Source organism: Chinchilla lanigera, unplaced genomic scaffold (assembly GCF_000276665.1).
Source record: "Chinchilla lanigera isolate Chin_1 unplaced genomic scaffold, ChiLan1.0 scaffold00084, whole genome shotgun sequence".
Lineage (NCBI taxonomy): Eukaryota > Metazoa > Chordata > Mammalia > Rodentia > Chinchillidae > Chinchilla > Chinchilla lanigera.
Window position 1 is genome coordinate 9,614,484 of NW_004955485.1, and position 27,131 is coordinate 9,641,614.

A 27,131-nucleotide genomic window follows, 5' to 3' on the forward strand; every position below is an offset into this window, starting at 1 on the left:
AAAATAAAGGCTCTACCTTTAGATAACCAAGGCTTCAGCTTTGGGGTCCAAACAGGCAGGATTACAGTCTACTGTGTTCATGCATGAGGTGGAACTTTTGGACCACTTTAGATCCAAGGTCTTCAGCTGCTCACAAGATACACTTATTTGGAAATACCATAATGGCCTCAACGTAAAAAGTGATATTTTCATATCCCCTACCCACATCCTCAAGTTCTGTAGCTCCATCTGTAGCACCAGTATTTTTTTAGTCTCCTACCTTGAAGGCCGTAATAATCGTGAATTCCTTACCTTTATCAGTTGTAAGAGCTTGTGCAGCTCTTGCTCATAATCACATTCTGTTTTTGCAAGCCTTCATTGCCTGATGCCTGGATTGTTCTATTAGCCTCCTAATTTGAGTCCCTGCCTTTAGCTAGTTCTGCTGTCTTGAAGAGCTTCCATATTAGATACAAAATAGAATCATTACCTTTTTGCAACCATACCGGTGATTTTCAGTACCTGTTCTGTGCAGAATTGAATAGGTATTCCACAGTCTACGTGGACCGCCCCCATGTTTCCTTCAGGTAGGGAAAACGCAAATACATCTGAAATGCCACCCAGGGCGCCTTGCTGCGCTAGGTGACAGCTCCCTGGCGCCGAGACCCTCCGGGGAGCCCCTGATCCACTGCAGTTCCCCTCCACACGCGCAGCCCTTAATTAGCCAACAGTATGGCCTCCGTGTTGTTGCCGGTGCACTGCTCTCCGCCGCTTACCTACAGCTTTACCTGCTCAACTAAGGCAGTTCCGCCGAGAGCCCCTGGGGCGAGGGCTGGCTCTTCCCGCGCTTCAACAGCTAGATAATGAATTGAATTAGTATTTTCCTTTTTTAGTGGCTGGTGCGGCACCTGGCTCATGTGAATAGATTTCTGGTCTAGGAGCTGACCCTCTGCCTCAGGACTGCAAACACGTGTCAGGCGAGGGAGGCCGGATTAAAAACGGCTATCTCTCCGTACTCGGGAGAGCTCTGTGCAGGTTGTCCGCCCGCCCGCCGGCTCCAAACTACTTTGGACCTCGGCAGCCGCCGTCCATAGCGCCTGGCGTGCGGGCTGGGCGCGCAGGTGGGCTCCCCGGCTCAGGGTAGGGGTGAAGCTTTGAGAGCCCAGGGGCGTCGCTAGCTGCGGCGCAGCGCTCCGGGTCTGCGCCCCAACTGACCGCGCCCGCGCCCCGGCCGAGAGCAGAGGCCTCCGAGCGGGGGATTCGGCCCAGCCCCAGACCGCCCACGCGTCGCTAACGCTGGGGGAGGTCCCCGCGGCCGCGAAGAGGGCGGGGCCGGCCGGTCCGCCTCGCGCCTGGCCGGGGTCTTCTCAGACAAGCTGGGGCGGAAGTGGAGCTTAGTGTGCAGAGCTGCTGAGACACGCTGAGAGCCGCGAGTCAGACGCGCAGCCGCTGTTCGCAGCTCCTGTTTCGCGGCATCTCCCGAGAAACGCCAGAAGGGCCGCGGCCGGCAGGCGGCGCTGGGGACTGCGTGGTGCGCCGTCGGTCAGAGGCTGTGTCCGCCGTGCGGGGCCGAGCGCCAGCCCCCGGCGGGGCAGGAGTTACGGTAAAACAAAGCAGAGGCAGTACTGGCACGTAAAGAGTTCACGTGTTAGTGCAAGAGAACAACAATGTAAATGTAAATACATAAAATTGCTAGACAAAAAGTGAGGTTTTCTGAGTGGGTCATCTTGGAAGAAGTCAGACCTTGAGCCCGGAAAGAGCCAGTCAGAGGGAAAGGAGGGGTTTTGGGAGTGTAGGCAGTGTAATTTTTAAGGATTTTACTTTATTGGTACATTTTAGGTCTACATAGTGATCACATTCATCATAGGGCGTTTGTATCTGCACATGATATATCTTGCTCCTTCTTTTATTTCCTTTCCCCACCCCTCCCTTCAGCCCGTCTTTCAAGCTGTTGCCATTTTTTCCTTTTTTTCTTGTCCTCCCCCGCATGATTTGCGAAAAGCTCTACTGTAGGAGAAAGTAAGAAAAGTAAGAGATGAAGTTGAAGTGGTACGCTGAGCTTTAATTTTATTCTGAGTGTGTTGAAATATTTTGTGCATGGAATGCCAAAATATTTGGACATGAGATCTTGTTTCCAAATAATTGTTATTTTAGAACTTCACTCTTGCTTCAATGTAGAGAGTAAATTGGATGATGGCATGAGTAGCAAAGAGACAACCAGTTGGAGACTATTGCAAGAATCCAGGTGAGATATGCCAGTACTTTCAAGCAAGCTGGTGGCAGTGGAGTTAGACAAAAGTAGACAAAGAGGTATTTTGAGGTAAAATGAGGAAGATTAAGTAACTGGTTGGAAGAGGATGATGATGAGGGAGAAAGAGTGATCAGGGTTCCTCAGGTTTATGGGTGAATACTGGTGCCATTTAGCAAGGTGAAGAGAAGTGGAGGGAAAATAATAGTGTGGAAGAGATACTGGAATAGAAAATTCCACTTTAGACAGACTAAGTAGGAGTCTTTGCTATATCCAAAAAGAACTATTTAGTTAGGAAGTGCATGTAAGAACTTGGTGCTCAGATGAGAGATTCATGTTAGTGTTATAAACATGGGAGTTGTCAGCATAGGAGCAGTATTTAAAGCCAAGGAAATAGACAGAATCACTGAGAAGTGATCTGGCTCGATGGTTCTCACCTTTGGGCCTGACAATCAGTGTGCTTAACTATTGTTTGGGTTTTAAAGAATTAGATCTCAGTAACTGGTAAATGAACAGTCCTTATATTTCTTGTACTTGTCACTCTTGTGTTGTCCTGAAATGCCCTGTCTCGTGGTAGAGAGGGAAACAGGATCACATGTCCACAGATGCTTTTCTGGATCTGATCCTTAAGCTTGCTAGTTAATTCCGTGGGCCAAGAGCCATGTCAGGTTTCTGCCACCTACAGGACAGACCATGAAACTGAAGAAACTTGAGCGGCCAGCTGTCCAAGTGTGGAGCCCAGCCAGCCAGTACCCTGTGTGTCTGGCCACAGGTATGGTGATTTTAGAAGTACGTAGGTTGAAGGATGTCTTAGCAGCTAAAATTCTTTATTGAACATCAAAGCATTTGGACCATAGAAAGGTGATGACAGTTCACAACATAAGCTAGGGGATAGTGAATTTTAGGTATTTGGGAGTTGCTTCAGACTATGGTTCAAGTCTAGGAGTCTTCCCCACTTTCTCTCCCTCTCTCTCCTGCCCCTTCTGCTTCTCTCCCTCCCTCTCTTGGCGTTACCCTTTGATTTTTAATTTTGTTTGTTTGTTTTCTGGTACTGGGAATCGAACTCACAACCTTGCGCTTGCCAGGCAGGCGCTGTGCCGCTGAGCTAAATCCCCAGCCCCCAGCGTTACCCTTTGAGAAGGAGAGAAGGACTGTACTCAACTCTCCTCTCCCTCTTCACTTTGTAGCCCATTTATACCTGCATATATTGTTGCTCATTGCTGCTTCTTGACTTTTTCTTGTGCCTAGGAACATCTGCCCAGCAGCTAGATGCCTCCTTTAGCACAAATGGCACATTGGAAATCTTTGAGGTTGATTTCAGGGACCCTTCCCTGGACTTGAAACACAGAGGAGTCCTTTCTGCCTCAAGCAGGTACTGTCTGGACTGTTAATGGGTGTGCAGGGCAGAGCCCGTTGAAGATGCTGGTGAAGAATCCTGGGAATAGTGTGTATAGGTCATGACAATTGAGGGGAAAAGGAACTGCACCAAGTAGGAAACAAGTTAACTTTAATCTTATTTCATAAAAGGACTTAAAAATTAACCACCTCCACCTTTCTGGTCAGCAGCCGTAGCAACAGTCTGAGGCTGACTGTGTGCGATAGAGATACCTTGCTCAAGCTGGAACCTACATGTACTCATTCTCCCCTTACCTAGAGATGTTGCTTCCTGCCTCCCTTGGCTCTTCCCCTTGTATATACAGTAACTTTTTTTTCTCTTTTTTGGTACCAGGAATCGAACTCAGGACCTTTCACTTGTCAGGCGGGTGCTTGTGCCACTGAGCTATATCCCTGGCCCTAAATGTCTAGACAATGTTTTTTGTTTTGTTTCATTTTTTGTTTTTTTTTTGGGTATGTGGTACCAGGAATAGAACTCAGGACCTCATGGTTGCCAGGCAAGTGCTTTGCCAGTGAGCTAAGGCCCTAGAACTATTATTATTTGTTCTCTCTTTCTTTCTTTTTTTTGGTACCAGGAATGGAACTCAGGACCTTGTGCTTGCCAGGCAGGCACTTATGCCACTGAGCTGTATCCCAGGTCCCCTTGTATATAAGATGGAGCTAACAACCTTACATAGTATCACCTTTTTCTGCCAGCAAGGAGGAGAACAAATGAGCCTCTCATTGCTGTTAGGCATTATTTGGGTGCTTGTGGAGTTCATGGCTCTGGCAGGCTGGGTACTCATGGATTTTGGAGTATAATAGCAAGGAAGACAGGACTGTTGATACGCTATCTTGTTAGCAGAAAATACTAGGAGGCGTTGTAAGCCTTGATAGTCCAGGTCCTCTTGTTTAGTGAACAGTTGTATGTGTATGCTTGACACTATACTCAGGACCCTGTGCATTTTATTCCTAAAAATAAGCCTAAGTGGCAGGTACCACTGTTTCCATTTTACATGGGAGGGAACTGAAACTCTTGAGTCCAAAGCTTCCTTCTTTCCACTGCCTTTTTAAAGATTTGTTAAAGGTGAGACTTAGTCTGAAGCAATAGTCTGTAGATATTTACATCATTAGATAAAATATAAATATGCATTATACTCATTATATATTCAATATAAAAAAACATATATTACTATATTATTAAGAAAGTATATTTTCTATAATTTTTCAGATTGAATATATATATTTTTTTCTTAGAGTCCAGTGAATGATCTTGTCTATCCTACTTTAGAGATAATTGGCCTAGAAGGTGGCCTTCCAGCAGATGATGGATGGCTCCTTGTGTCTTTCTTGGTCCCTCTGAGAGATTAAATATTTAAGCAGAATACTGTCTTCTTTCTTTTCATGGTTTAACCTAATAATAAAATGTTGGTTACTGTTTGCTTGTTTTTGAGCCCATGTGTTGCTTGATGACAGCATCCCTTATTTTGCAGTGGTTTTCATCTCTTTGGATTTTCCATTGTGTTGGGATATACTGTTGGCCAGTAGATCTGTGGGTTTGTGTAAGTTAAGTCAGTGTCTTAGGTTTTTGCATGTATGAAGAAGTCAGAGACTGACTTTTAAGAACCTGCAGAGACCCAAATTCAGTTCTTACATTTAATCTGTCCTCTCTTTTTTATATAGTCTTAGCTTCTTTCCTTTGTTTCTCTTTTAACCTCTTCCTGTGTTTCTTTGTTACTAATTACGTATGCTTATCAAAATCATCTTCCTTCCACTACTTGCCTTTTTCACCAAACCCATGCCTCAGACCATCATCCTTCCACGGTGCTATATTGTCTGTATTGCTGCTATTGTTATCCTTGGAACCCCTCTAGCAAAGAATTCCACCTGTATTCTCATGTTTAAAATAAATTCCTGCCAGGTGTGGGGGTGCACGCCTGTACTCCCAGTACTTGGGAGACTGAGGTAGGAGGATCGCTGTGAGTTCAAGTTCAGCCTGGTCTACGTAGTGAGTTCAAGGCTAGCCTGAAATATAGAGCAAGTCCCTGTCTCAAAAACCACACACAGACACACACAGACACACACACACACAATTTCTACCCTCCTAGACAAACTCCTAACTCTTTTTCCTATACCTTCTCCTTAAATTTCTCTGTTCTTATTTTTAGGATAAAGTCTTTCTTTTTTTTTTTTTTGGTGGTACTGGGAACTGAACTCAGGCCCTTTGCACTGAGCTATATGTCCAGCCCTTTTTTGAGTTGAAGTCCTACTGAGTCTCTAAATTTCATAGGATGGACTTGAACTTTCCATCCTCCTGTCTCAGCCTCCCATAGTGCTGGGATCACAGGTGTGTGTCACCCAGTTTAAGTCTGAATTTTTAAAAAGTAAGGTTATAATACTGCCACAAGAAAAAACTGGGTGCAGTGATACACATCTGTAATTCCAGAACTCTGGGAGGCTGAGGCCAGAGGATTACAAACTCAGGCCTTATCTGGACAAGTTAGTAAAAGCCCCTCTCAAAATAAAAAATAATTTTTGAAAAAGGGTTGAGGATATACCTCAGTGGTAGAAAACCCCTGGATTTGATCCCCCAGGACCACACACACACAAAAGGAAAATTACAAAAGATTGTAAGACCACAATGAACAATCACATGCCCTTCACTTGGATACATCATTCGTCAACATTTTGTTGTGTCACTCCCCTCTCTCTGTGCCCCAAATGGTTGTCTCTCATTTTTTATCCATTTGCAGGCCAGAGATCGTTGACAGTCTTGAGCCCACTGAGTGATAAGTCTGTTATGGTTTTGGATTGAAAACAGCGCTTGGAGCCTCATGTGCTTGGAGGTGACTTGTATTATGGGGCAGTGGAGCTGACTTGTGCTGTTTATTAGGAGATGGGGTCTGGATGGAAGAGGTGGTCGGTGGGGATGTGGCTTGGAAAGATCCATCTGCCTTCCCAGCCCTCTGCCTCCTGACTGCCAGGAGGTGAGCAGCTGTCCTTCAGGCCCCTCTGCCACGCTATCCAGCGTTGGAGCCAGCTGACCATGGACTGAAATGTGAGCCAAAATAGACCTCTACTTCTTGTAGTTGCAAGTGTTTGGAATTTTGTTCCAGCGAAGACCATCTCCTTCCTTGTTAACTCAACCCAGTGCTCCCACTTTTTAGGTGCTCCCTGCCACAGCTTCTGCAGTTACCAGCCTCCCCTCGTGTGTGAGGTGACGAGTAATGGGAACATATTTCTGCACGCATATAGAAAGAAAGCTGTTTAGTCACGCCTGGTGTTCTGCAGCTCAGCTCCTGTGACATAAGCACCCTCATCTCTAACCCCTTGCTGACTCCCCCTTGAGGGTTCAGTTCTGTATACAGGCCATGTGCTCTGACCATACTGAGGTCAGCTTGACCTCTTCATTCTTGCGAGTATTGTTTCTGGCTATATCCTCTTCTGGTTCCTATGATCTGCTGTAAGCTTCTCTGCTTACTTTCATGGCTTGCCCTCTGCTGTCACCATGAATGACATGGCAACCTCTTGAGCCAGTATAGACACTTCCTTCTGCCACGTGAAAAGTCAGTGCAACCTTAGAAAGCTGCCTTTTGCATGTAGCCTTGGAGCTGCCATTGTCAGCTCTGCCCTTCTCAGCTGCTGGCCCTCCTCTGACCTGCTCAGCTCATAGACCCGGCAGAGTAGCTCTTTTTTCTTTTTTCTTTTTTCAGACAGGGTCTCTCCATGCAGTTCAGGCTGGCCTTGAGCTCACTTTGTAGCCCAGGCTGGTCCTGAACTCACAATGATCCTCCTGCCTCAACCTCCTGAGTGCTGGGATTACAGGCCTGCACCACCACGCCTGGCTTTTTTTTTTTTTTTTTGTACCAGGAATGGAACTCAGGACCTTGCACTTGCCAGACAGGCGCTTGTGCTGATGAGCTATATCCCCGGCCCCTAGGGTGGCTCTTTGTGGATGCCTGACAGTGAGATTCCTACTTGGTCATCTTCTTTGCTGTTTCCAGTGTGTGGGAATATTTCACTACACTTAGGGGTCTTGTGACATCATGTAGTGTGAAATCTGGCATCTTCTGAAGGGCTGTGGAAATATCCATGGCTAGCAGCTGTGCAGTGGGAGATAGACTCATGCTGTCAGGCTTCAGGGAGCTCACATACCTGCCTTTGCAGGGAACCCTACCCCCTCTGCAGGGGCCAGGGTCAGTCTTTTTTTTTTTTTAAGCACATCCTCAAAGCCAGTTATCTAATTGGAGGCATTTACCCTTTCATGCCTCCCTGTCTCTAGAGCTGGCCTGTGGCAGCCACATAGGAGAGGTATGTGGCAGGGAGGTCCCATTCTGGTTTTTTGCCTCATTCCAGCATGAATGGAGAAGGGGGCAGTAACTGTTTGCCTAGAGAGGCTGCTTCTTATCAATACAGGAGAGAGTGGGTCTTTCTCTCAATGGTTGGCAGTATTTTAAGACGTAAGAGCTCAGACGTAAGAGCTCAGTCAGACTGCCCTGACTTTGAACCTTGACTCTGCCACTTCATAGCTCTAAAAAGGATGAAATTACTACCTCTTATGTATAAAATTTTTGTAACTTCCCTGAGCTACTGTTCCCTTAGATGACAATGGGGAAAATAGTAATATTTCAGAGAGTTGTTAAAATGTTAAATCAGCTAATACATGCAAAGTACTCATGATGAGTATGCTGTTAGGAAGTGTAGGTCGGTGTTGTTCTCACCTGTTTGACTTATGAAGGTTAATTATTTGAAGTCATGATCACAAGTCCCCTATAACCTAAAGTTAAAAAAAACTGAGAACAGCTCAGAGGCAATGGCTTCCTGACTTATCATGTAACACTACTGACTGTTCCTTTAGGTAAGGACAGGGCCAGGAAGAAGAGACCACCCTCCTCTTAGGAAATGACACACAGGCAGGTCGCATGGGGGTGGGATACCTACATGATGGCAGAGGCTGACAAAGATGCCCATCCTCTGCTCGTGACATGGACTTAAGATTGTACTGATGCCAATTCCCCCTTTTTGTAGGTTTCACAAACTGACTTGGGGAAGCTTTGGCAGTGGACTTCTGGAGAGCTCCGGGGTTATTGCAGGCGGCGGGGATAATGGCATGCTCACTCTATACAATGTGACTCACATCCTGTCTTCAGGAAAAGAGCCTGTCGTTGCCCAGAGTCAGAAGCACACAGGGGCTGTGAGAGCCCTTGACTTCAATCCTTTCCAGGTACTACATTTTAGCTGATCAAATACAGCCAGGCAGTGGAGCAGCAGATCTGAATGGAAGCATTACCGTGTGGCCTGTGAACCTTTCCAAGCTCTGTCAGGGGAGGCTTTGGGTGTCCCACATGTGGGCCTCTTTACCTCATTGCTGATCACATCTCTCTGGGATAGGGTGTCTCCAAATGTCTTTTATTTGTACAGGGCAACCTCCTGGCCTCAGGGGCCAGTGATTCTGAAATCTTCATTTGGGATTTGAGTAACCTGAGTGTTCCAATGACTCCAGGATCCAAGTTACAGGTGAGGACTGCCCTTTCCCCAACGTGGGCTGCTGCTGAGGGTGTGCAGCTGATTTTCCCAGGCCTAGTGTTGAATTTTAGATCCAGCCAGAGAACAAGAGATTTCAGGCTTTACCACTGGAGGGCAATAAAACTTCACAGATTAGCATGCTACTAGCAAGATTGGGCAGAAGGTGTGAGTGGGGCTGTGTGAGGAATGTTGGCTTGTAGTCTTTAGCTGTTCTGAGTTTCTGGCAGGAAGATAAAGGGCAAGGAAAACAAAGGACACTGAAAAAGGAATGGAAGTGCTGCTATCACAGTGTAGGTTGGTCAGGGTTGGTTACAGCCCTGGGCTCAGGGGAGACCCTGAACATACCCTTGTCATCTGTGTGGGAGGAGTTCATGTTGTCTCTGGGTTACTTCCATGCAGTTCGGGTCTGGTGTGTCTTCTGAGTGTACCTTTCTGTCCATCTAATGGCCTATTTTTAAAAAATTTTCTGGCCTTTCTGTTATACTTAACAGTATTGTGAGGTAGATTAGATATAAATTTTATAGAACCTCACACTCTGAAAGTGACCTTGGTTTTTCCTTCTGTCTCACTTTATCTGGGGCTCGGGTATCTATGTTTCCCTTGCTCTTTCATTTTCCTCCTTCTGTCCCTCTTTCTTTATCCTAGACAAGAGGACTGTTTTTGAATGGTGGTTGTATCCTCTCTGGAGGACTTTAGGATAGGAATAAAACCCAAGTATGCCTGCTTTTCCCCTACTTCTACAATGGGACCCTAAAGGATCTTCAGGGAAAATCCAGCCCTACCTCCCTAAGACTGTGTTAGTGTGGGGAGCTCCAGGTGTACTCTTGAGCTTGCTCTGAGGGTTGGAAGCAGTGGACTAGCAGATGCCACTTGGTCCATGGGATGATGAGTTGTTCTTCCTATTGCTCTGCCGCTGCAGCCCTCAGAAGACGTCAGGGCGCTCTCTTGGAACCGGCAAGTCCAGCACATTCTGTCTTCTGCTCACCCTAGTGGCATGGCGGTTGTGTGGGATCTCAGGAAGAACGAGCCTATCATCAAAGTCAGTGACCACCGAAACAGGGTGAGGAGTGGAAGCCAGGGCACAGGCCTGGGCTCTGCCTTTTCTCTTAAGCCAAGCAGTTAGAGCTGTTCTGCCTCTTCCAGGGTTCCATTTCCAGCTGCGGGATATGTGGGATCAGCCTCTCAGGAGATTTCCTGTTAAGAGTGATGGCTGTGCTCTTCCCAGTCATAAAGAAGAGACACAAAACCTGCCTTCAAAGTGGTCCCATTCCAACTGGGAAGAAAAACCAGGAGAGTCAGATTACATCACCCATTGGGATCTGTTTTGTTTGCAGATGCAGTGCTCAGGTCTGGCCTGGCACCCAGATGTAGCCACCCAGTTAGTGCTGTGCTCAGAGGATGACCGTCTTCCAGTGATTCAGTTGTGGGATTTGCGCTTTGCCTCCTCACCTCTGAAGGTGCTAGACAGCCACAGCAGGTAGGATCTCAAAACCCACCCCCATCTTGGTGCAAGTGACCAGCATAGAGACAGTGAAAGTCTCACTTTAGCTACCAAGCATCCTGGCTTCCAGGCCACTGCAGTGAACACATGGCCAGTGCTATCTCCAGCTCTAACCAAGATGAGTTCATTGAGACCTGAAGTTATAGAGAAGAACCTGTGATTCCACCTTTTGTCAGGGAGTGAGGATGGGGTTGTGAGAAGTACTTGAGGCCATACTTCATTCCTGTGTTAGTCAGCTTGTCATCACTATAACAAAATACCTGAGGTGATAGCTTAAAAAGGAGAGCATGTATTTGAGTTCACAGTTTGGGAGGTTTCAGTTGATAACTGATTAACCCAGTTGCTTTTGGGCCTGTGGTGAGGCAGCACACTGTGGCAGGGGCTTGTGGCAGAGCAAGACCTTTCACCTCATGGCCAGGGAACGAGGGAGAATGAGGAAGAGCTGGTGTTCCACAGTCCCCTCCAGGCACATGAAGCGCCCAGAGACTTCCGGGTATGGCCAGCTCTTAGAGATCTCACTGCCTCCCATTGTTACCCCACTTGGGTCGTGAAGAAGATACTTGAGAGCCAGAGTAGGCATCCCCCTGGGAGGGTCCCTATGCTCTGATCTGAGAGAATGCTCATTTGTCTGAATAATGAGGTAACTTCCTCCAAGACTTCTCCTGCAGAGCAGCTTGGCACCTATGGTCCAGTGACCAGCTCTGCCTCTATAGCTGTAGCTCTTGGGCTGTTCTTTTAACAAAAAGGCCATGTTGCCTTTCTCTCTCCTTGGGGACTTTTGAGGGTTGGGCCTTCACTAAAAGCACCACAGGGATGGGTGTTTGCATGCTTCCTATGAATTCATGATCCTGCTCTAATTGTTGAAAAGCAGGCCTTCCAGCAGTGATCTGTGCAGGCAGAGTCTGCAGCTCCCTGGAGTGTGACTTGGTTTCTGGTTGTGGAGCTCTTGAACATTATTTAATTTTTCAAAGCCTAATTTTCTTCATTTGTAATGAAATCAGACCACCCACTGGTCCCTAAGACTTATGGGAGATACATCAGGCACTTTTTGAGTAGACATTTAGCAAATATTAATTGCTCTTTATTTTTCTTCTTAGGGGGGTCTTGTCAATGTCATGGAACCAGGTTGATGCTGAGCTGTTACTCAGTAGTGCCAAGGACAACCAGATCTTGTGCTGGAACCTGGGGAGCAGTGAGGTAGGGTGACTGTTCTGTGGGCCCAGTGCTGTGGAAATGAGATAGGAGAGGGACACCTGCTATGTGTTTGGGTTGCCTTAACCAAGGCAGGGTCTCCTGGACTCTGTAGTCCCTAATGGCTCTGTCTTCTCAGGTGGTAGATAAGCTGTCCACACGGAGCAGCTGGTGTTTCGATGTGCAGTGGTGCCCTCGGGACCCTTCAGTGTTCTCTGTTGCCTCCTTTGATGGATGGATCAGTTTGTACTCTGTGATGGGTTGGAGCTGGGAAGTCCAGCATATGAGACAGGCTGATAAGGTTGTAAAGTGCTGGAGGGAAGGGGCTACCTGTGTTTTGGGGGAAGGAGAAAAACACATGGCCTGGGAAGAAGTAGGGAAACGAATGTCCAGAAGTAGGGAAATGAATGAGACCAGAGCCTTGGGCTTTGGAGGGCTGTGCTTTGCTCCAGGGCCCATCTTCCTGGGAGGATGTCTGACATGATGTGAAGGAGACCTTCACCTTGATTCTTTTACTGGATGTTCCTGAGGTATTTCAGGGATATTGAGCCTCTATGCTTAGGTCTTTGTCACAGGAACATGGACTGTTTTCTTTCCCTTGCTCCTGTGGTCCTTGTAGACCCTGAGTGGAGTAGGCTTTCTAGGCCCCCACTGTATGGGAGTCCCACCCTCACTCTCAGTCCCGTCCCCATCCCCAGTGTGGGAGTCTGGCCTTTCTAGGTCTGGAGGGTTCCTTCCCAAATGGAGTTTGAAGGTGGAGTTGCTGGCAAAGCTGCCACTTCAGGCTGGTGATGCAGCTATCTTTTCTCCTCAGATTTCCTCTTCTTTCAGCAAAGGCCAGCCTCTCCCACCACTGCGGGTGCCAGAGCAAGTGGCCCAAGCATCACGGGTACCTCCCCTGAGAAAGCCCCCCAGATGGATTCGAAGACCATCAGGTGTTTCTTTTGCTGTAAGCGTCGTGGGTATGTGGTGGGATTGTGTGTGTGATGCTGCCATATGCTTAGCAAGAAGCTAAGCTCCATAGGAGATCCATTCTACTGCCTAGGTCTCAGATCAGATCGTACCCTACCTCTCAAGCAGTTGCTGTAGCTGCTGCTTCCTCTTCCCTCTTGCCCATCCTGTGTCCTACCTGCTGTGCTAGGCCTGTCTTAAATGACTGGTTTAGACCCCTCCACTGTGTGTGATGGCTCAGGATTCCTCTTGAGATTTTTCTAACCTTTACATGACTGGAATGTTAGCAAGGAGTACAAAGAAGGAAAGAAAAAAATGTAGATTTTTATCCTGTCATTCCCTTGCTCAGAGAGCAACTTGGGTCCCTCATTGCTTTGTAGACTCGAGGCTAAGTGTACAAAGGGCTCCGGTTACCTTCCCAGTTCTGATTCCCCTCTTACTGTCATGTGTTCCCTACATTCCAGTTACACATGACTCCTTTCATTCCCCTAATAGCTCTTCCACTGTCTTGCTTCTGCTTGTACCTTACCTTCCCAGCTCACTGAATCCTACTGTGGCTTTTAGGGCCTCCCACATACATATCATCACCTCCATGATCCCTGACTTTAATCCTATCAAAATTAATCTTCCTCTGTAATCCACAGATTTATATTCCTGTAATGGTATGTTCTGTCTGTACTCTATTTATACACATATCTGGACCTTACTATGTAATAAGCTCTGTAAGGATAGGTACCATATCCTTAAAATACTGCCTTTCAAACTTGAATGTACATACAAATCACAAGATTGTATCAAAATTCAGATTCTGGTTCATTTGGTCTGGGGTAGGGCTCAAGATTCTGATTTCTAACAAGTTCTCAGATGATACCTTTGGGGCTGGTCTGAGGCCTGAAGCCTCTAGTACAGTGGTGGCGAACCTTTGGCATGTGTGCCGCAGTCAGCTGTTGCTATCGATGAAAGCTCTAAAAGGTTTGCCATTACTGCTCTAATACAGTGCTTTAAATATTAGGTTTGAATTGAAAACAGATGCATAAAAGTAGAGGTTCTTGCTTCAGAGTCCACAGTTTCTTTAGGAAGGTAAGGCTAATGCACACAAGAGCAGTGAGGTTAAGAGAGAAAGAGGAGGAGGGTAGTGTGATGAAGAACCCTGAGGTCAAGAGGCTAATTTCTTATCACAGCTGTGTCATTTATGAGCAGGCTAACCTTGAGCAAAACCTTTAGTGCCTCAGGACTTTGATGTTCTTATCTGTCTTTGTGAGACAGAGTGTTGATATGCAGTCCAGGCTGGCCTGGTCTGGAACCTGCAAGGAGCCTCCTGCGTCAGCCATCCGAGTGTTGGGATCATAGGCATGCACCACCCTGCCCTGCTTGGTGTTCTCATCTGCAGTGGTTGATACTTTGTGTCAATTTGAGAAGTTTAGAAGTTTAACTACGTAACTCAGCAGTTCTGTGTCCTATGGTGTAGAGGACATGCCCAGCAATGAGAGAAAAGTAACCAAGACATTATCATAAAATGAGGATAGTAATATCTGCCTAGCTTCAGTAGTGAATTGTCGCAAGCCTCAGATGAGATGTGAGCACTTTGTAAAATTGTCCTTACAAATCAGATGTTGAGGTGGTCTTGTGAAGTACTAAGACAGTTCTATGGATTCTGTGCTGTAGGAGTCCAGAGGTGAAGTAATTCTGACTGAATTTCATTAAGGAGAGGTGAGTCTTAGGAAAGGAAATAATAGAGCAGTAGCTGTCAGCCTGGGCTACACGTTTGTGTATGTGCTGCCGAAGCGAGCACCTGGGCTACACATTGGACTGGCCTGAAGATCTAAAAAATCCTAATGCTCGTTTCCCCACCCTCCTAGACTTTGTGATCTTATCCTCTGGGGTGCGCCTGGTGGCCTGGCGGTCTCTCTGGAGGTAAATGTGCTCCTATGGCTGACATCTGCTGGAGAAAGGACCTGGTTCAGGCTTCTCCTTCATGCTAGGTGCTTTCATAAAGTATCAGAAGGGCACCGCAGGTGTGGGTGTGGGTGTGGGTCAAGGCACAGAGGCAGGAATGATTGGGCATTTTAGGGGTGTCGAACAATTACATAAATGAGCAGGGAGAAAGAAGTGCAGGGAAAGACAGACTTGGCCGAATTTGTGGGGTTTTGTGCATTTAGGGTTATTAGGTAGAAGAATGTAAGCTCTCTCCTGAAGCTTGTGAATCCTTTCAAAGATCCTGAGTAACGACTGGGTGGTGCAAGCAGTGGGTTGGAGTAGGCAAAGGAAAAAAAAAAACAAACCCAGGAAATTGAAGGCTGGTAAACTCCTCCAGTAATGTAGGTGTGTTGGCAGTGGGAATGGGATGGGAAGGACCTTGAAGATGTAAGAGACCCTGAACCAGCACTGACCCACTGAACAGAGTATTTGCTTGGCTGGAGTGAGTGCAGCTTGTGACAATGCTGGGGTGTTCGGGCCGAGCGCCAAGGAGAATGGGGGTACCGGCATGGGAGAGAAGGAGACAAGTGCCGTGTGGTGACGCTGGCAGGTGATGCTACTAGGAGTGCCGAAGTGAGTTTGGTATGGGGCACATTCTCTACTCAGTCTTTGACTCTATTCCATTCCTCAGCTCTCTATTTATTGATTTCCTGTAGGTAGCTTCCTTGTGATCCTGACTTACTGTTAGCTTTTGGCCTGAAGCTGTAACCTTTACCCTTCTCCCTTTTTACTTTTCCTTGGCAGTTTGGGGGGAAGCTGGTTACCTTTGGGCTTGCCAGCACCCCAGCTCAGCATGTGCCCCAGCCTTGCCCCCACCTTGTCTTCATCAGCCAAGTCACCACAGAGTTTGAATTCCTGACACGATCAGCTGAGCTGCAGGAGGCCTTGGGGTCAGGAAATCTTCTGAATTTTTGTCAGAACCGGAGCCAGCGAGCTTCACTGGCAAGCGAAAAGATGCTCTGGCAGTTTCTGAAGGTAGGATGTTTACAGGCTGACTGCTTACCAGTGTTTCCCTAAAGGCCAGAACTCCAACCTTGTCACCTTCAGGAGATGCACAGTCACACTGTGACCCAGATTATAGAGGCTCTAGCTTCCTTTGGGTCTTCTTTGTACCCTCTGACCAGAGGCTCAGAGGCCTGTGAGCACGAGGAGAACAAGAGATGCTTTCCTTCTTGCTGCTGTGGCTGATGTCCTGGGTCCTTTTCAGAGCCATGTTGAGGCCTTTCACTGTATCTGCCAAAGGGCAGGTAAGGTGATGGGGAGGAAGAAGACAGGGAGGGAAGAGAAGAGGAAAGAAGCAAAGCTTAGCTGAAGAGGCATGTCACTGCAAGAAGGCTTTCAGTTTGTTTCAGGCAACCCAAGGCAAGTTGTGTGTGGTCCCAGGGTGCGGGGCCACCCCACTCTGGAGGCCCAGCCTTGATTCTGAGCCGCTTGTGACACCAGGAGTGCTCTGTGTGTCAGAGGAAATGAACAAATGAGACCTCTGCAGGGAGAAAGGGAAGTAGCTGACTGATTAGGGGGTGGGAGGACTGTCCAGCCCTCTGGGATTATAGAGAAGAATGCAGAAAGGACAGGACCTGTCTCAGGTTCTGAGAGGGACCTGGTCTGTGTTTCAGAAATAGTAAAGCTTTAGGCAGGTTTTTCTCTGGGAGAGAGAAAAGGATTTGAGCAAGACGTAGGAAGAAGAATAAAAAACGATCCTTTTGGCATGCGAGAGATACAGATCCCAGGAGTGGCAGGGTGGGAAGGAGGGTAGGAGGAGTGGTCAGGAGGACAGTGGAGGTGGCCATGCCTCTAGGACACAGGGGAGCCTGAGCTCAGAGCCGTCTAGGAGCTGTCCAGCATCAGTTTCTGAGGCTATGTGTGGAGGGGCATTTCCAAGGGAAGAGCCTTGGAGGAGGAAGGCGTCCAAGGAGACTGTGAAAGAATATAGTCAGAAGTCATGCTTCAACATGGAATAAAGTACCCAGGCCAGCTCATCTGGATTGGATGGAAGTGTCAGGACTTCTTGGTTCTCATTATTTTCACTGAGTGGGAAGCTGACTTCATTTACTCTGTGCAGCTTCTAATATGCATCTTCTCAGCTATGTTTAGACTCACAAGACTATTGCAGACTGCACTTGACCCCCATCTCTTTAGGAGTTATGGGGCAGGGACCACAGCTTGTCAATAGGACAGTGTCAGGCAGCCCTTTCAGTGAGTGGTCAGTGCAGCAATTCAGAGTTCACTTCTTCAGCTTCCCAGATGTGAGCTAGGATGCAGGGAGATGAGATGGCTATTGGGCAGGTGTGTGAGGTGCTCTGGTTTAGAAGCTGGTTGCCCACAAGAGCCAATATTGCTGTATCAGCTCTAAGAGCATAGCTTCCAGAGTCCCTGCAGAGGACATATGTCCAGTAACAAAAGTCATTGCAACCAGTAAAACCCTGAGCATGACGTCCACATCAGTTATAGTTTATGTAGTTCCAGGCCAGGTGCAGCCTACTAATCGCAAGCAGTGTTGCTGTGAAACAGCTGACATTTTACTCTTACCAGGTTGGGCTAAAAGCAAGATAGTCAATTGAAGTTCCAGTTTGCATGTGTAAAGGGCAAAGGATATTATATGAAGACTGCCCATTGGCCACCAATACATCAGAATGGAGAAGTGGCACTGCCCCTCTGATTGCACTGGTATTTTGTTTTGTTTTGTGTTTCAGTACTGTGGATTGAATCTAGGGCTTCTGCACTGAGCTACATCCCCAGCCCCTTTTTAACCTTTTATTTTGAGACAGGGTCTTGCTAAATTGCCCACCGAGGACATGTTTTATAGCACCCAGGTCTATATGTGAGGTATACCAGTACAGAAGTCCAGCTTGGTGCAGGAGAGGGTCATTTACAGTCATTTAATGGAGACTTTTCTGTATTCTGTGGTTCCTTAGGTGACTCTAGAGCAAGACTCCAGAATAAAACTCCTGAAGCTCCTAGGGTACGATAAAGAGGAGCTTCAGAAGAAGGTAAGCTGCTTTTCAGATCTAACTCATGGACTTGCTGTAGAGAATAAGAGAATCCTCTTGAAACCATCTCTTCTGGACCTAGTTAATGTGTGTATAAGCATTTTAGCTCCCAGAGTTAGGCCTTTTCCTAGTAGTTGGGGAGGGTGTGGACATGGGAAGAGAGCATAGGCTTATTTGAGCTTCTGCTGGGAGGGCGGTGCTCATCATTGTCTCCCTGCAGGTGGCCAAGCAGTTGAAGAGTGACGTGGGGTCAGCAGAGAGCTCTCAGCCCCAGGGAGATGCCCTCAACAGCAGTAGGCAACAGGCCTTCTGTAGCCAGGTGTGGTGAGAGCACAGGCAGCCTGACCTGGGACATGCATGGGGCCTGCCTCATTGCTCTTGGCATACCTGTCAATAAGTGCTCAGCTTCTGCACAACGCTTTAAACCCCTCACTCTCTTGAAATCACAGTAAGGCAGACTCTATAAGCTTCTGGGCTGCTGTGACACTGGGATAATTTCCCACCTATTAAGGGAAATGACTGGTCAGGTTGTGGGAGGACTGTGGGAGTGTAGAGAAGAGCTCAGAAGAAAAACACAGCTGTCCTGGGGATCCGAGAGGGACATGGGGTCTGTGCTGCCAAGATAGTGAAGTTTGTCTGAATGAACTGGGGCCTTTCCCAAACCTTTCCTGGTTACTGTTTTAGTTTCACCCATTAATAGCTGGATAGTAGAGCTGAGGTGGTGGTGGGCAGACACTAAGCTATCTTTCTCTATCCTGGGTCATTTCCTACATAGTTTCATCTGTCATTGCTTGTACAGGCCTCCAAACACTCCACAGAGGAAGCCTCTGCATCTTCAGCCTTCTTTGATGACCTTGTCCCTCAGAACATGACTCCGTGGGAGATCCCCATCACAGAAGGTTCGTTGGCCCTAAGTGAGAGAAACTGCCTGGGAGCAGTGACCCCAGAGTTCTGGGACATGAGACAGTCCCATCTTGTCTCCTGCCTGCCTCCTACCATCTCAAATACTGGTGGGTATATACCAGTTAAAGCTCTCTTTTGCTGTAGATTTTCATCCAGGGGTCCTTTCTATGGAAGGCTTTCTACCAGAATCTTTTTTCCTATCCTGTGTTTCCATGTGACCCTGCCTTTACTGAGAAAGCACATATCGTACCCACGATTTCACCATGAGTTGCCTTCCTTGTCTTGAGTCCTGCCTTTAGAGAGTTACTGCTGGACTGATTACCCCTGGACACCCTCTATATTTCATTGCCAAGGAATAAAACTTGAGGGTTTAGTTTGGAGCAAGGCAGGCTGAGTTATACAGAGACAGAAGGGCTGCAGGGACAGAAAGCAAAGGTTTGAGTACAGGCTAATGCAGAGGGGCTGCCTCTGTCCACAGACACAGACGGAATCCTGAGCCAGGCCCTGCTGTTGGGGGAACTAGGCCTTGCTGTGGAGCTATGTCTGAAGGAAGAGCGCTTTGCTGATGCTGTCATCCTGGCTCAGGCTGGGGGCACAGATCTGCTGAAGCGGACACAGGAGTGCTACTTTGCCAAGAGGAGAACCAAAATCTCCCCGGTAACTGCCCATCCTGCAGAGGAGTAGGGAGGGGATCACTTGGATCTTGGTAGGTACAGTCCCTTTCTTGGGACTGGTATTAATCTGCTGTCTCCCTCTTTCTGTTCTAACCACCCCTCTTCCTGCTGGCCCTGCTCAGTGGTCTAACAAGAGGCCTGCTTATGAGCAACTTTCTTAGCACATCCCTGTGAGTGGCTCCTGCTGCATTGTTAGATAGCTGAGGCCCTCCTTCCCTCTTGGCCCATTACAGCTTCTCACCTGTGTTGTACAAAAGAATTGGAAGAAACTTGTATGCACCTGCAGCCTGAAGAACTGGAGAGAGGCACTGGCCTTGCTCCTGACATACTCAGAGCCAGAGAAATTCCCTGAGCTCTGTGGTAAGTATGGCCCAGGCCTTGCGATGGAGTGACATGGCTCCAGCATGGAGTTGTGGACACTCAAGGCGGAGGCAAAGGGCAGCCTGAGCACCTTGAAGCTCTGTTCTTGGTGCAAGGTTAGCTTCAATGTGTTTTAAAACCATTGTTACTACTTGTCCCATAGTTCATGGTCCCCCACTTGTTTCCAAACAAGGAAAGAAGGAGCAGCTTAGGAAAGCAGTGCCACTAATGAAGTCTGCATCTCTCTACAGACATGCTGGGAACTCGCATGGAACAGGAGGGCGGCAGGGCACTAACTAACGAAGCCAGACTCTGTTATGTGTGCTCAGGGAATGTGGAGCAGCTGGTAGAGGGCTGGGAAAGATGCCACCAGACTTCATCCCCTGTGGCTCTGCAGGTACCTCTTCTCATAGGTCTGCCCTTCCATACCAACCTCTTGGGAGATGTTAGTGGTGTGGGGATGCAGAGATACCAGAGATGAGTCTTCTGGCCACAGGCTGGAGCCAAGGTATCAGGCAGGAGCACAGGGCCCTCAACATTCAGGATCTTTTCCCAAGGGTCAAATATTACCTCCTTCCCTCAGCAGAGACTGAGCAGCAGATTCTTGGGTACTAACCTTTGTCAATTTTTCCCATTTCAGGTTTAATTATATAAGTTTATTCAATATTTGAGTAGTTGTGAGCCTAGCTTTTCTATTAGCTTCTGAGAAAAGTTCTGTGAATCTAAGCTGTAGCAGGTGCTCTGTGGGTGACCAGAGAAGGTGGAGGTCATATACTCATGAGGAAACAAAAGTCACACGTGAGATAGTGTGAGAGTCTGTGACTGCTAATGTGCTGACAGAAAAGGTAGAGAAAGAGAAAGAGGAGACAGGGATGTATAAGAACCCAAGATCCAGTGTGCCCATTTGAGCCCAGTGTTAGCTGCTTAGGAGTGAGGCCGCTTGGCTTTCCTCTGTCCTGCTCAGATATTGTCACCAGCTGCCTTTGCCAGGTGCCCTCCTCTCCACCAGTCTTAGGATATTCCTGGGTGAATTTTCTGGTCCTAGGATCAAGATGTGCTTCAGAGAGTCTGACTGCCCTCACCTTGTCATCTGTGTAGGACCTGATGGAGAAGGTTGTGGTCCTGAACAGGAGCTTGGTGCTTCTGCAGGGTTCTGGTAGGGTGAGCCCATGCCCTACTACAACCTACAGGCTCACCCAGTATGCCAGCTTTCTGGCGTCCCAGGGCAGCCTGGCCACTGCGATGAGCTTCCTACCCAGTGACTGTGCTCAGGTGAGTGGGGCCATATGAGAGAGCAAACCATTTCATTCAGTCAGTAATGCTTGCTGAGAGGCCCATGTTTCAGTACTATGTTAATGCTGCAGCTCCTAGAATAAGGAAGATATTATTCTGCAAACAGCTCACAATCCATTGGGGGAGATCAAGTATTAAGCACTGTGGAGGACTTCTGGGAAGATGGCAGAGTAGTAAGTAGTAGAGAAAGAGCCTCCCTGAGAGCTGCCATCCAGACACTGAAATACAGCGACTTGAGGAAGACAAGAAGGAGGGAAGTGGGCCCCCTGGACCCAGGAAGGACCTGAGATGAGAACTGAAGTCCACAGGGAGAGTGCAGAGAAAAACTTCAGTGACAAAGGAGGTGGCTTGCAGAGCACTCTCCCTTAGTTGAGACTCACTGTGTAGGAGGAGCAGTTCAGGACTGCGGAGACATGGGGACTGCTGGTTTTACCAGAGGCCTCCATGGAGAGATGCAGTGGTGGAGGGGAGTGGAAGACATGGAGAGGTGCACTGGGTAGGGGTGAGTGCTGAGGGCTCACTTGTCCCATGGAAGAGAATGACTGGCTGGGAGCCATCTTGGAGAGGGATCAACTGAGCTCAGAACTCTGAACAGTTGCTGGGTCCATCTAGCAGCTTCCAGCTGAGTTGAAGCCCACAGAAGGGGCACTGAGTGCTCCAGACTGAATGGGTCTGTTCTTGGTCCCCACAGCCAGAATGCAGCCCGAACTCCTGTAGGCTTGCTGAGTATAGGTGTAGGCTTGCTGAGATTATCCACTACTGCACTATAAAGCTAGTACTGGCTTGCTGGGATGAGCCCACACAGATCTGGATTCTGTCTCCACATGTTTTTTTACAGCAGAGACAAACCTGGAAGTAGACTTGTTTTTCTCATTCATTGTTTGATCTTATTTTTATATGAGCGTGGATGTGGTTTCTAGCCTCTTTGTGGTTATAGTTCTGTTCTTTTATTTCTTTCTTCTCTCTTCCCTTTCTTTCTTCTGCGCCAGTTTCCCAAAGTTAGCATGATAACCCCTAGTCCTCTAGCCTTACTTCTAATCTCTTCCTTTCCTACTTCTCTATTCTTTCCCTAATCCCTTTTAAATTTTAACCCCTGAGGGTAAAATTGACATATAAAGGACTTATATACTGCATGTAATTTTCTGGTTTGTTTAAGATTTGGTTATATAACCTCAAATCTGGTTCACGTGGTTAAAGGTGGTGGTTACCTCAGTCTGTCAATTTGTAGGCTGTGTTTGATGCTGTTGTTGCTGGGGTGCTACTTTAGCTGGGAGTGGCATATTATTTTAACAAGCTGTTCTTTCTGGTGTTCCAAGACTGAGAGTGACTAAGGGTCATGGAAGGCACTGTGGTACAGTGCCAAAGAACCAGGGGCTGCACTAAGCAGGCAGCAACTTCTCATTCCCAACAAACTGAAGAAGTAGGATCTTGCAACAGACTCAAAACCCAAAAACCAACTACACCTAGAAGACACCTTGGAAAAATACTCATTTCTTAAGGGTTTTAAATACCAGCAGTAAAGTAATTCACCACAGGCAATTTATAAGCATCAGTCCAGGAATTAAACTAAAAAAAAAAAAAAAAGAAGAAAAGAAAATGAGAAGATGCTTAAACAAGATGCAACCCCAGACTTGCAGTTCACCAAAGGCAAAGCAGGGGCCAGTGAAGTGGGACAATCCAAAGCCACTCAAGTGGCCTCTCTGAAGTGGTAACAACAAAGTAATTGAAGGAGGCTTTAGAAAAAATCAAATTAGGAAAAATTTCTCAAATAACTGCAGACATGGTGACCACAATGAAAACCATGTGTAGTGACTGTAGAGCACGTACAGATAAAAAGTAGAAGAGCTTAAGAAAATGATGGAAACCATAAAAGCCCAACTTAGGAAAGAAATGGAATCCATTAAACAGATTCAAACAGATATCCAGGAGATTAAAAATTCCTCTTAAAGTATCTACAGCAAGATGAGCCAATGTGAGGACTGAATGTCAGATATAGAAAACAGACTTGTGATTAGTGATCATGAAAGGAAATATTTCTTAAAAACAGCCAGGGACCATGAGAAATCAATCCAGCAGCTGCTAGATGATGCAAAGAAGAATGACATCAAATTGATGGGAGTAAATGAAAAAGCAGGAGATAGCACAGATGACATAAAAACTGTTCATAGACATCATGGCAGAAAACTTCTCTGGTAGGGAAAAAGAATTTGTCATACAGAAGGTGAGGTGTATAGAAATCCAATTAGTCATGTTAAAAAAGATCTATAGCCAGTCATATCATAGTCAAGATTCCAGAAATTCAACACAAGAATAGAACATTGAAAGCTTTTAGGGAAAAGAAACAAATCACCTACAAAGGAAAACCCATCAGAATCACAGCTGATTTTTCAGCATAAATCCTTAGTCAAGGAGAGCTTGGAGTGAAGTATTTCAAGCTCTAAAGGAAAACAGCCCCCAACCCAAATTAATGTACCCTTCCAAACTATCTTTCAAAATTGACAGAGAAGTAAGATACTTCCATGTCAAAGAACAACTTTGGAAATTTATGACCACTAAACCAGCTCTCCAAACAGTTGTGAAGGATATTCTAGAAAGAGATAACATCTACTACAACTCCATGAATCCCAGTGGAAGGAATTCACCAAGCAAGGCAAACCATTAAACAGAGGGAAGAAAGAAGGAAGAATAAAAAAGGGGGGCAACAACAGGAAAATAACATGACAAGGATAAATCAGTGTGTATCAGTTATAGCCATCAATGTTAATGGTCTCAATTCACCAATCAAAAGACACAAACTGGCAGAATGGATCAAGAAGCAGTATCCAACAATATGTTGCATACAAGAAACACATTTAATTCTAAAAGAAATTCATAGACTGAAAGTCCAAAGGATGGAAAATAATACTGTATGCAATAGGAAACCAGAAAAAAACAGGGGCAGCTATTCTGTTTGCAAAGTAAATTTCAAGCCAAGATTGATTAGGAGAGATAAAGGAGGTCACTACATCCTTGTAAAGGGAACAATCTAAGAGGAAGAGATAACAATTTTTTTTTTTTATTTTTTATTTTTTTTTTGGTTTTTCTCCGGTACCTGGAACCGAACTCACGACCTTCCGCTTTCCAGGCAGGCGCTTTTGCCGCTGAGCTAAATCCCCAGCCCCAGAGATAACAATTATAAATAAACATGCAACAAATACCAGTGCACCCAACTATATAGAACAAGTATTACCAGACATGAAAAATCAAATAAGCACTAATAGAATTGTACTGGGGGATTTAAATGCCCCACTGTCACAAAAAGACAGATCAACTAGACAAAAAATCCATAATAAAATATTAGAACTGAACCAAACTTTTGAACAAATGAACTTAGTAGATGTCTACATAGGGTGTCCCACCCCGCAACATCAGAATCACATTCTTCTCAGCTGCACACAGAACGTTCTCCAAAATAGACCACATACTGGCTTACAGAACATGCTTCAGTAAATGCATAGGAATTGAAATCCCATGCATATTGTCAGACCACAAAACAATGGAAATCAATGGCAAAAGAAACCACAAGAAATTGATAAATACATGGAACTTAAATAATACCCTCCTGAATAACCAGTGGGTCATGGATGAAATTAAAGTAGAAGTTAGACAGTTCCTCCAATGAAATGATAATGACAGTACAACATACTGGAACTTATGGGACACAGTGAAAGTCCTAAGAGGGAAATTTATATCAGTGAGTACCCATATTAGGAAAACAGAGCAAGCACAAATAAACAACTTAATATTGAACCTTAAACTTCTAGGAAAAGAAGAAAAGGCAAAGTCTAAAGCTTGTACTAAGGGAGGACATTATAAAGATCAGAGCAGAAATTAATGCATTGGAGACTAAGAAAACAGTACAAAGAATCAATGAGTTGAAAAGTTGGTTCTTTGAAAGATTAAGTAAAGTTGACAAACCCTTAGACAACCTTATCAAAAAAAGGAAAGAAAAGACTCAAATTATGCAATTAGGAATGGATAGGGTGAAATCACAATGGACCCTGCAGAAATCCAGAAGATCATCTGTACCTACTTTGAGAACTTGTATTCTAATAAGATGGAAAATGCAGAAGAAATGGACAGATTCCTAAATACAGATGAATTACCAAGGCTGAATCAAGAATATATTAAAATCCTAAATAAACCAGTATCAATCAATGAAATTAAAGATGTAATTAAAAACTTACAAAAAAAACCTTACCAACAAAGAAAAGCCCAAGCCCTGATGAATTCACCGCTGAGTTTTACAAGAAATTTAGAGAGGAACTAATACCACTACTGTTTGAACTCTTCAGTGAAATTGCAAGGGAGGCAACACTCCCAAATTCATTCCTGGAAGCAGGCATTACTCTGATACCAAAACCAGAGAAGGACCCAACCAAAAAGAACTATAGGCCAGTCTCCCTAATAAACACAGATGCAAAAATCCTCACTAAGATACTGGCAAACAGAATGCATCCAATCATTAAGAAGATCATACACCATGACCAAATGGGATTCATCCAAAGGATACAGGGATGGTTCAGTATCTGCAAATCAATAAATGAAATGGGCCATATTAACCCTGCCAAGGTAAAAAACCACATGATCATCTCAGTAGATGCAGAAAAAGCTTTTGACAAAGCCTAGCACCCATTCAAAATAAAACCCTACAGAAAATTGGAATAGATAGTCTTTTATCTCAATTTCATAAAAGCCATCTACGATAAACCAATAGCCAACATCATACTAAATGGACAAAAATGGAAAGCTTCCACTCTAAAACCTGGAACAACACAAGGATGTCCACTATTACCACTTATTCAACATAGTTCTGGAAACCTTAGCCAGAGCAATTAGACAAAAAGAAATAAAAGGAATAATAATGGGAAAGGAAGAAATTAAATTATTATTATTTGTGGATGACATGACTCTATATAGAAGACCCCTCAAAACTCCACTAAAAGATGGCTAGATTTGATAAGCAAATTCAGTAGTGTAGCTGGCTACAGAATCAACACTCAAAAATCAGTAGCCTTCCTGTACATGAATAAAAAAACCCACTGAGAAAGAAATTTAGGGAAATAGCATCTTTTACAATAGCATCCAACAAAATGAAATACCTAGGGATCAATCTGTCAAAGGAGGTAGAATGCTTCTACATTGAAAATTACAATACTCTGAAAAAGGAGATTGAAGAGGATATCAGAAAATGGAAAGATATTCCTTGCTCTTGGGTAGGAAGAACCAATATAGTGAAAATGGCTATACTTTCAAAACTGTTATAAGATTTAATACAGTTCTGATTAAAATTCCCACAGCATATCTCACAGAGTTAGAGAAAACAATCCTTAAATTCATTTGGAACCATAAGAGACCTAGAGTAGCAAAGGCAATTCTGAGTAACAAAGGTAAGGCAGGGGGCATCCCAATCCCTGACTTGAAATTATACTATACAGCTACTGTGATAAAAACAGCATGGGGGGCTGGGGATTTAGCTCAGCAGCAAAGCGCCTGCCTGGCAAGCGCAAGGTCGTGAGTTCGGTTCCCGGTACCGGAGAAAAACAAAACAAAACAAAACAACAACAACAAAAAAAAACAGCATGGTACTAGGGCCACGGATATAGCTCAACAGTACAGTGTCTGCCTAAGGTCCTGAGTTTGATTTCAGTACCAATGAAAACAAAAACAGTGGTAGTGGCAAAAAATAAAATAGACCCGAGGCTCAATGAAACAGAAAATGCAGGAACAACTCCAGACACACTGAGTCACCCTATCTTTGACAACAGTGCCAAACACATTCACTGGAAGAAGGCTAGCGTCTTTAATAAGTGGTGCCGGAAAAACTGGCTCTGCGCATGCCAAGATTAAAAATGGGCCCATATCTTTCACCATGCACTAAACTAAATTTGAAATGGATCAAAGATCTAAATATTAAAACAGAAATTTTAAATCTGCTGGAAGATAGAATTGGTAAAATGTTTGAAGACGTTGGTGTAGGCAAAGACTTTATGAATAAAACTCTGCATAGGAACTGTCGTAAAGAATCAACAACTGGAATTTCATGTCATTAAAAAGCTTTTGCACAGCAAGAGAAATAAGCAACAGAGTGGAGAGACAACCCACAATGTGGGAAAAAATGTTTGCCA

At 45.7% G+C, this 27,131-nt stretch overlaps 1 protein-coding gene across 10 annotated transcripts in view; it reads left to right on the forward strand.

Moving 5' to 3' along the window:
* Positions 1-1,395: 1,395 nt before the first annotated feature.
* Sec31b (SEC31 homolog B, COPII coat complex component) overlaps positions 1,396-27,131 on the forward strand; it is a 39,948-nt gene continuing 14,212 nt past the window's right edge. For 4 of the 10 annotated variants that reach the window (XM_005403908.2, XM_005403910.2, XM_013504057.1 and 1 more), the window contains exons 1-18: positions 1,497-1,579; positions 2,910-2,996; positions 3,473-3,596; positions 8,627-8,822; positions 9,020-9,115; positions 10,044-10,184; positions 10,459-10,601; positions 11,723-11,822; positions 11,956-12,117; positions 12,631-12,765; positions 15,489-15,719; positions 17,660-17,734; positions 17,955-18,053; positions 18,534-18,633; positions 19,116-19,294; positions 19,545-19,671; positions 19,923-20,068; positions 20,770-20,943. In XM_005403908.2, coding sequence (XP_005403965.1) covers positions 2,918-2,996; positions 3,473-3,596; positions 8,627-8,822; positions 9,020-9,115; positions 10,044-10,184; positions 10,459-10,601; positions 11,723-11,822; positions 11,956-12,117; positions 12,631-12,765; positions 15,489-15,719; positions 17,660-17,734; positions 17,955-18,053; positions 18,534-18,633; positions 19,116-19,294; positions 19,545-19,671; positions 19,923-20,068; positions 20,770-20,943 — 2,307 coding nt within the window. In that variant the 5' untranslated portion in view covers positions 1,497-1,579; positions 2,910-2,917. Of the gene's footprint in view, positions 1,580-2,154; positions 2,222-2,909; positions 2,997-3,472; positions 3,597-6,351; positions 6,445-8,626; positions 8,823-9,019; positions 9,116-10,043; positions 10,185-10,458; positions 10,602-11,722; positions 11,823-11,955; positions 12,118-12,630; positions 12,766-15,488; positions 15,720-17,659; positions 17,735-17,954; positions 18,054-18,533; positions 18,634-19,115; positions 19,295-19,544; positions 19,672-19,922; positions 20,069-20,769; positions 20,944-27,131 lie in introns of those variants that run through there. The other 6 variants (XM_005403906.2, XM_013504055.1, XM_005403909.2 and 3 more) reach the window with 6 other exon arrangements.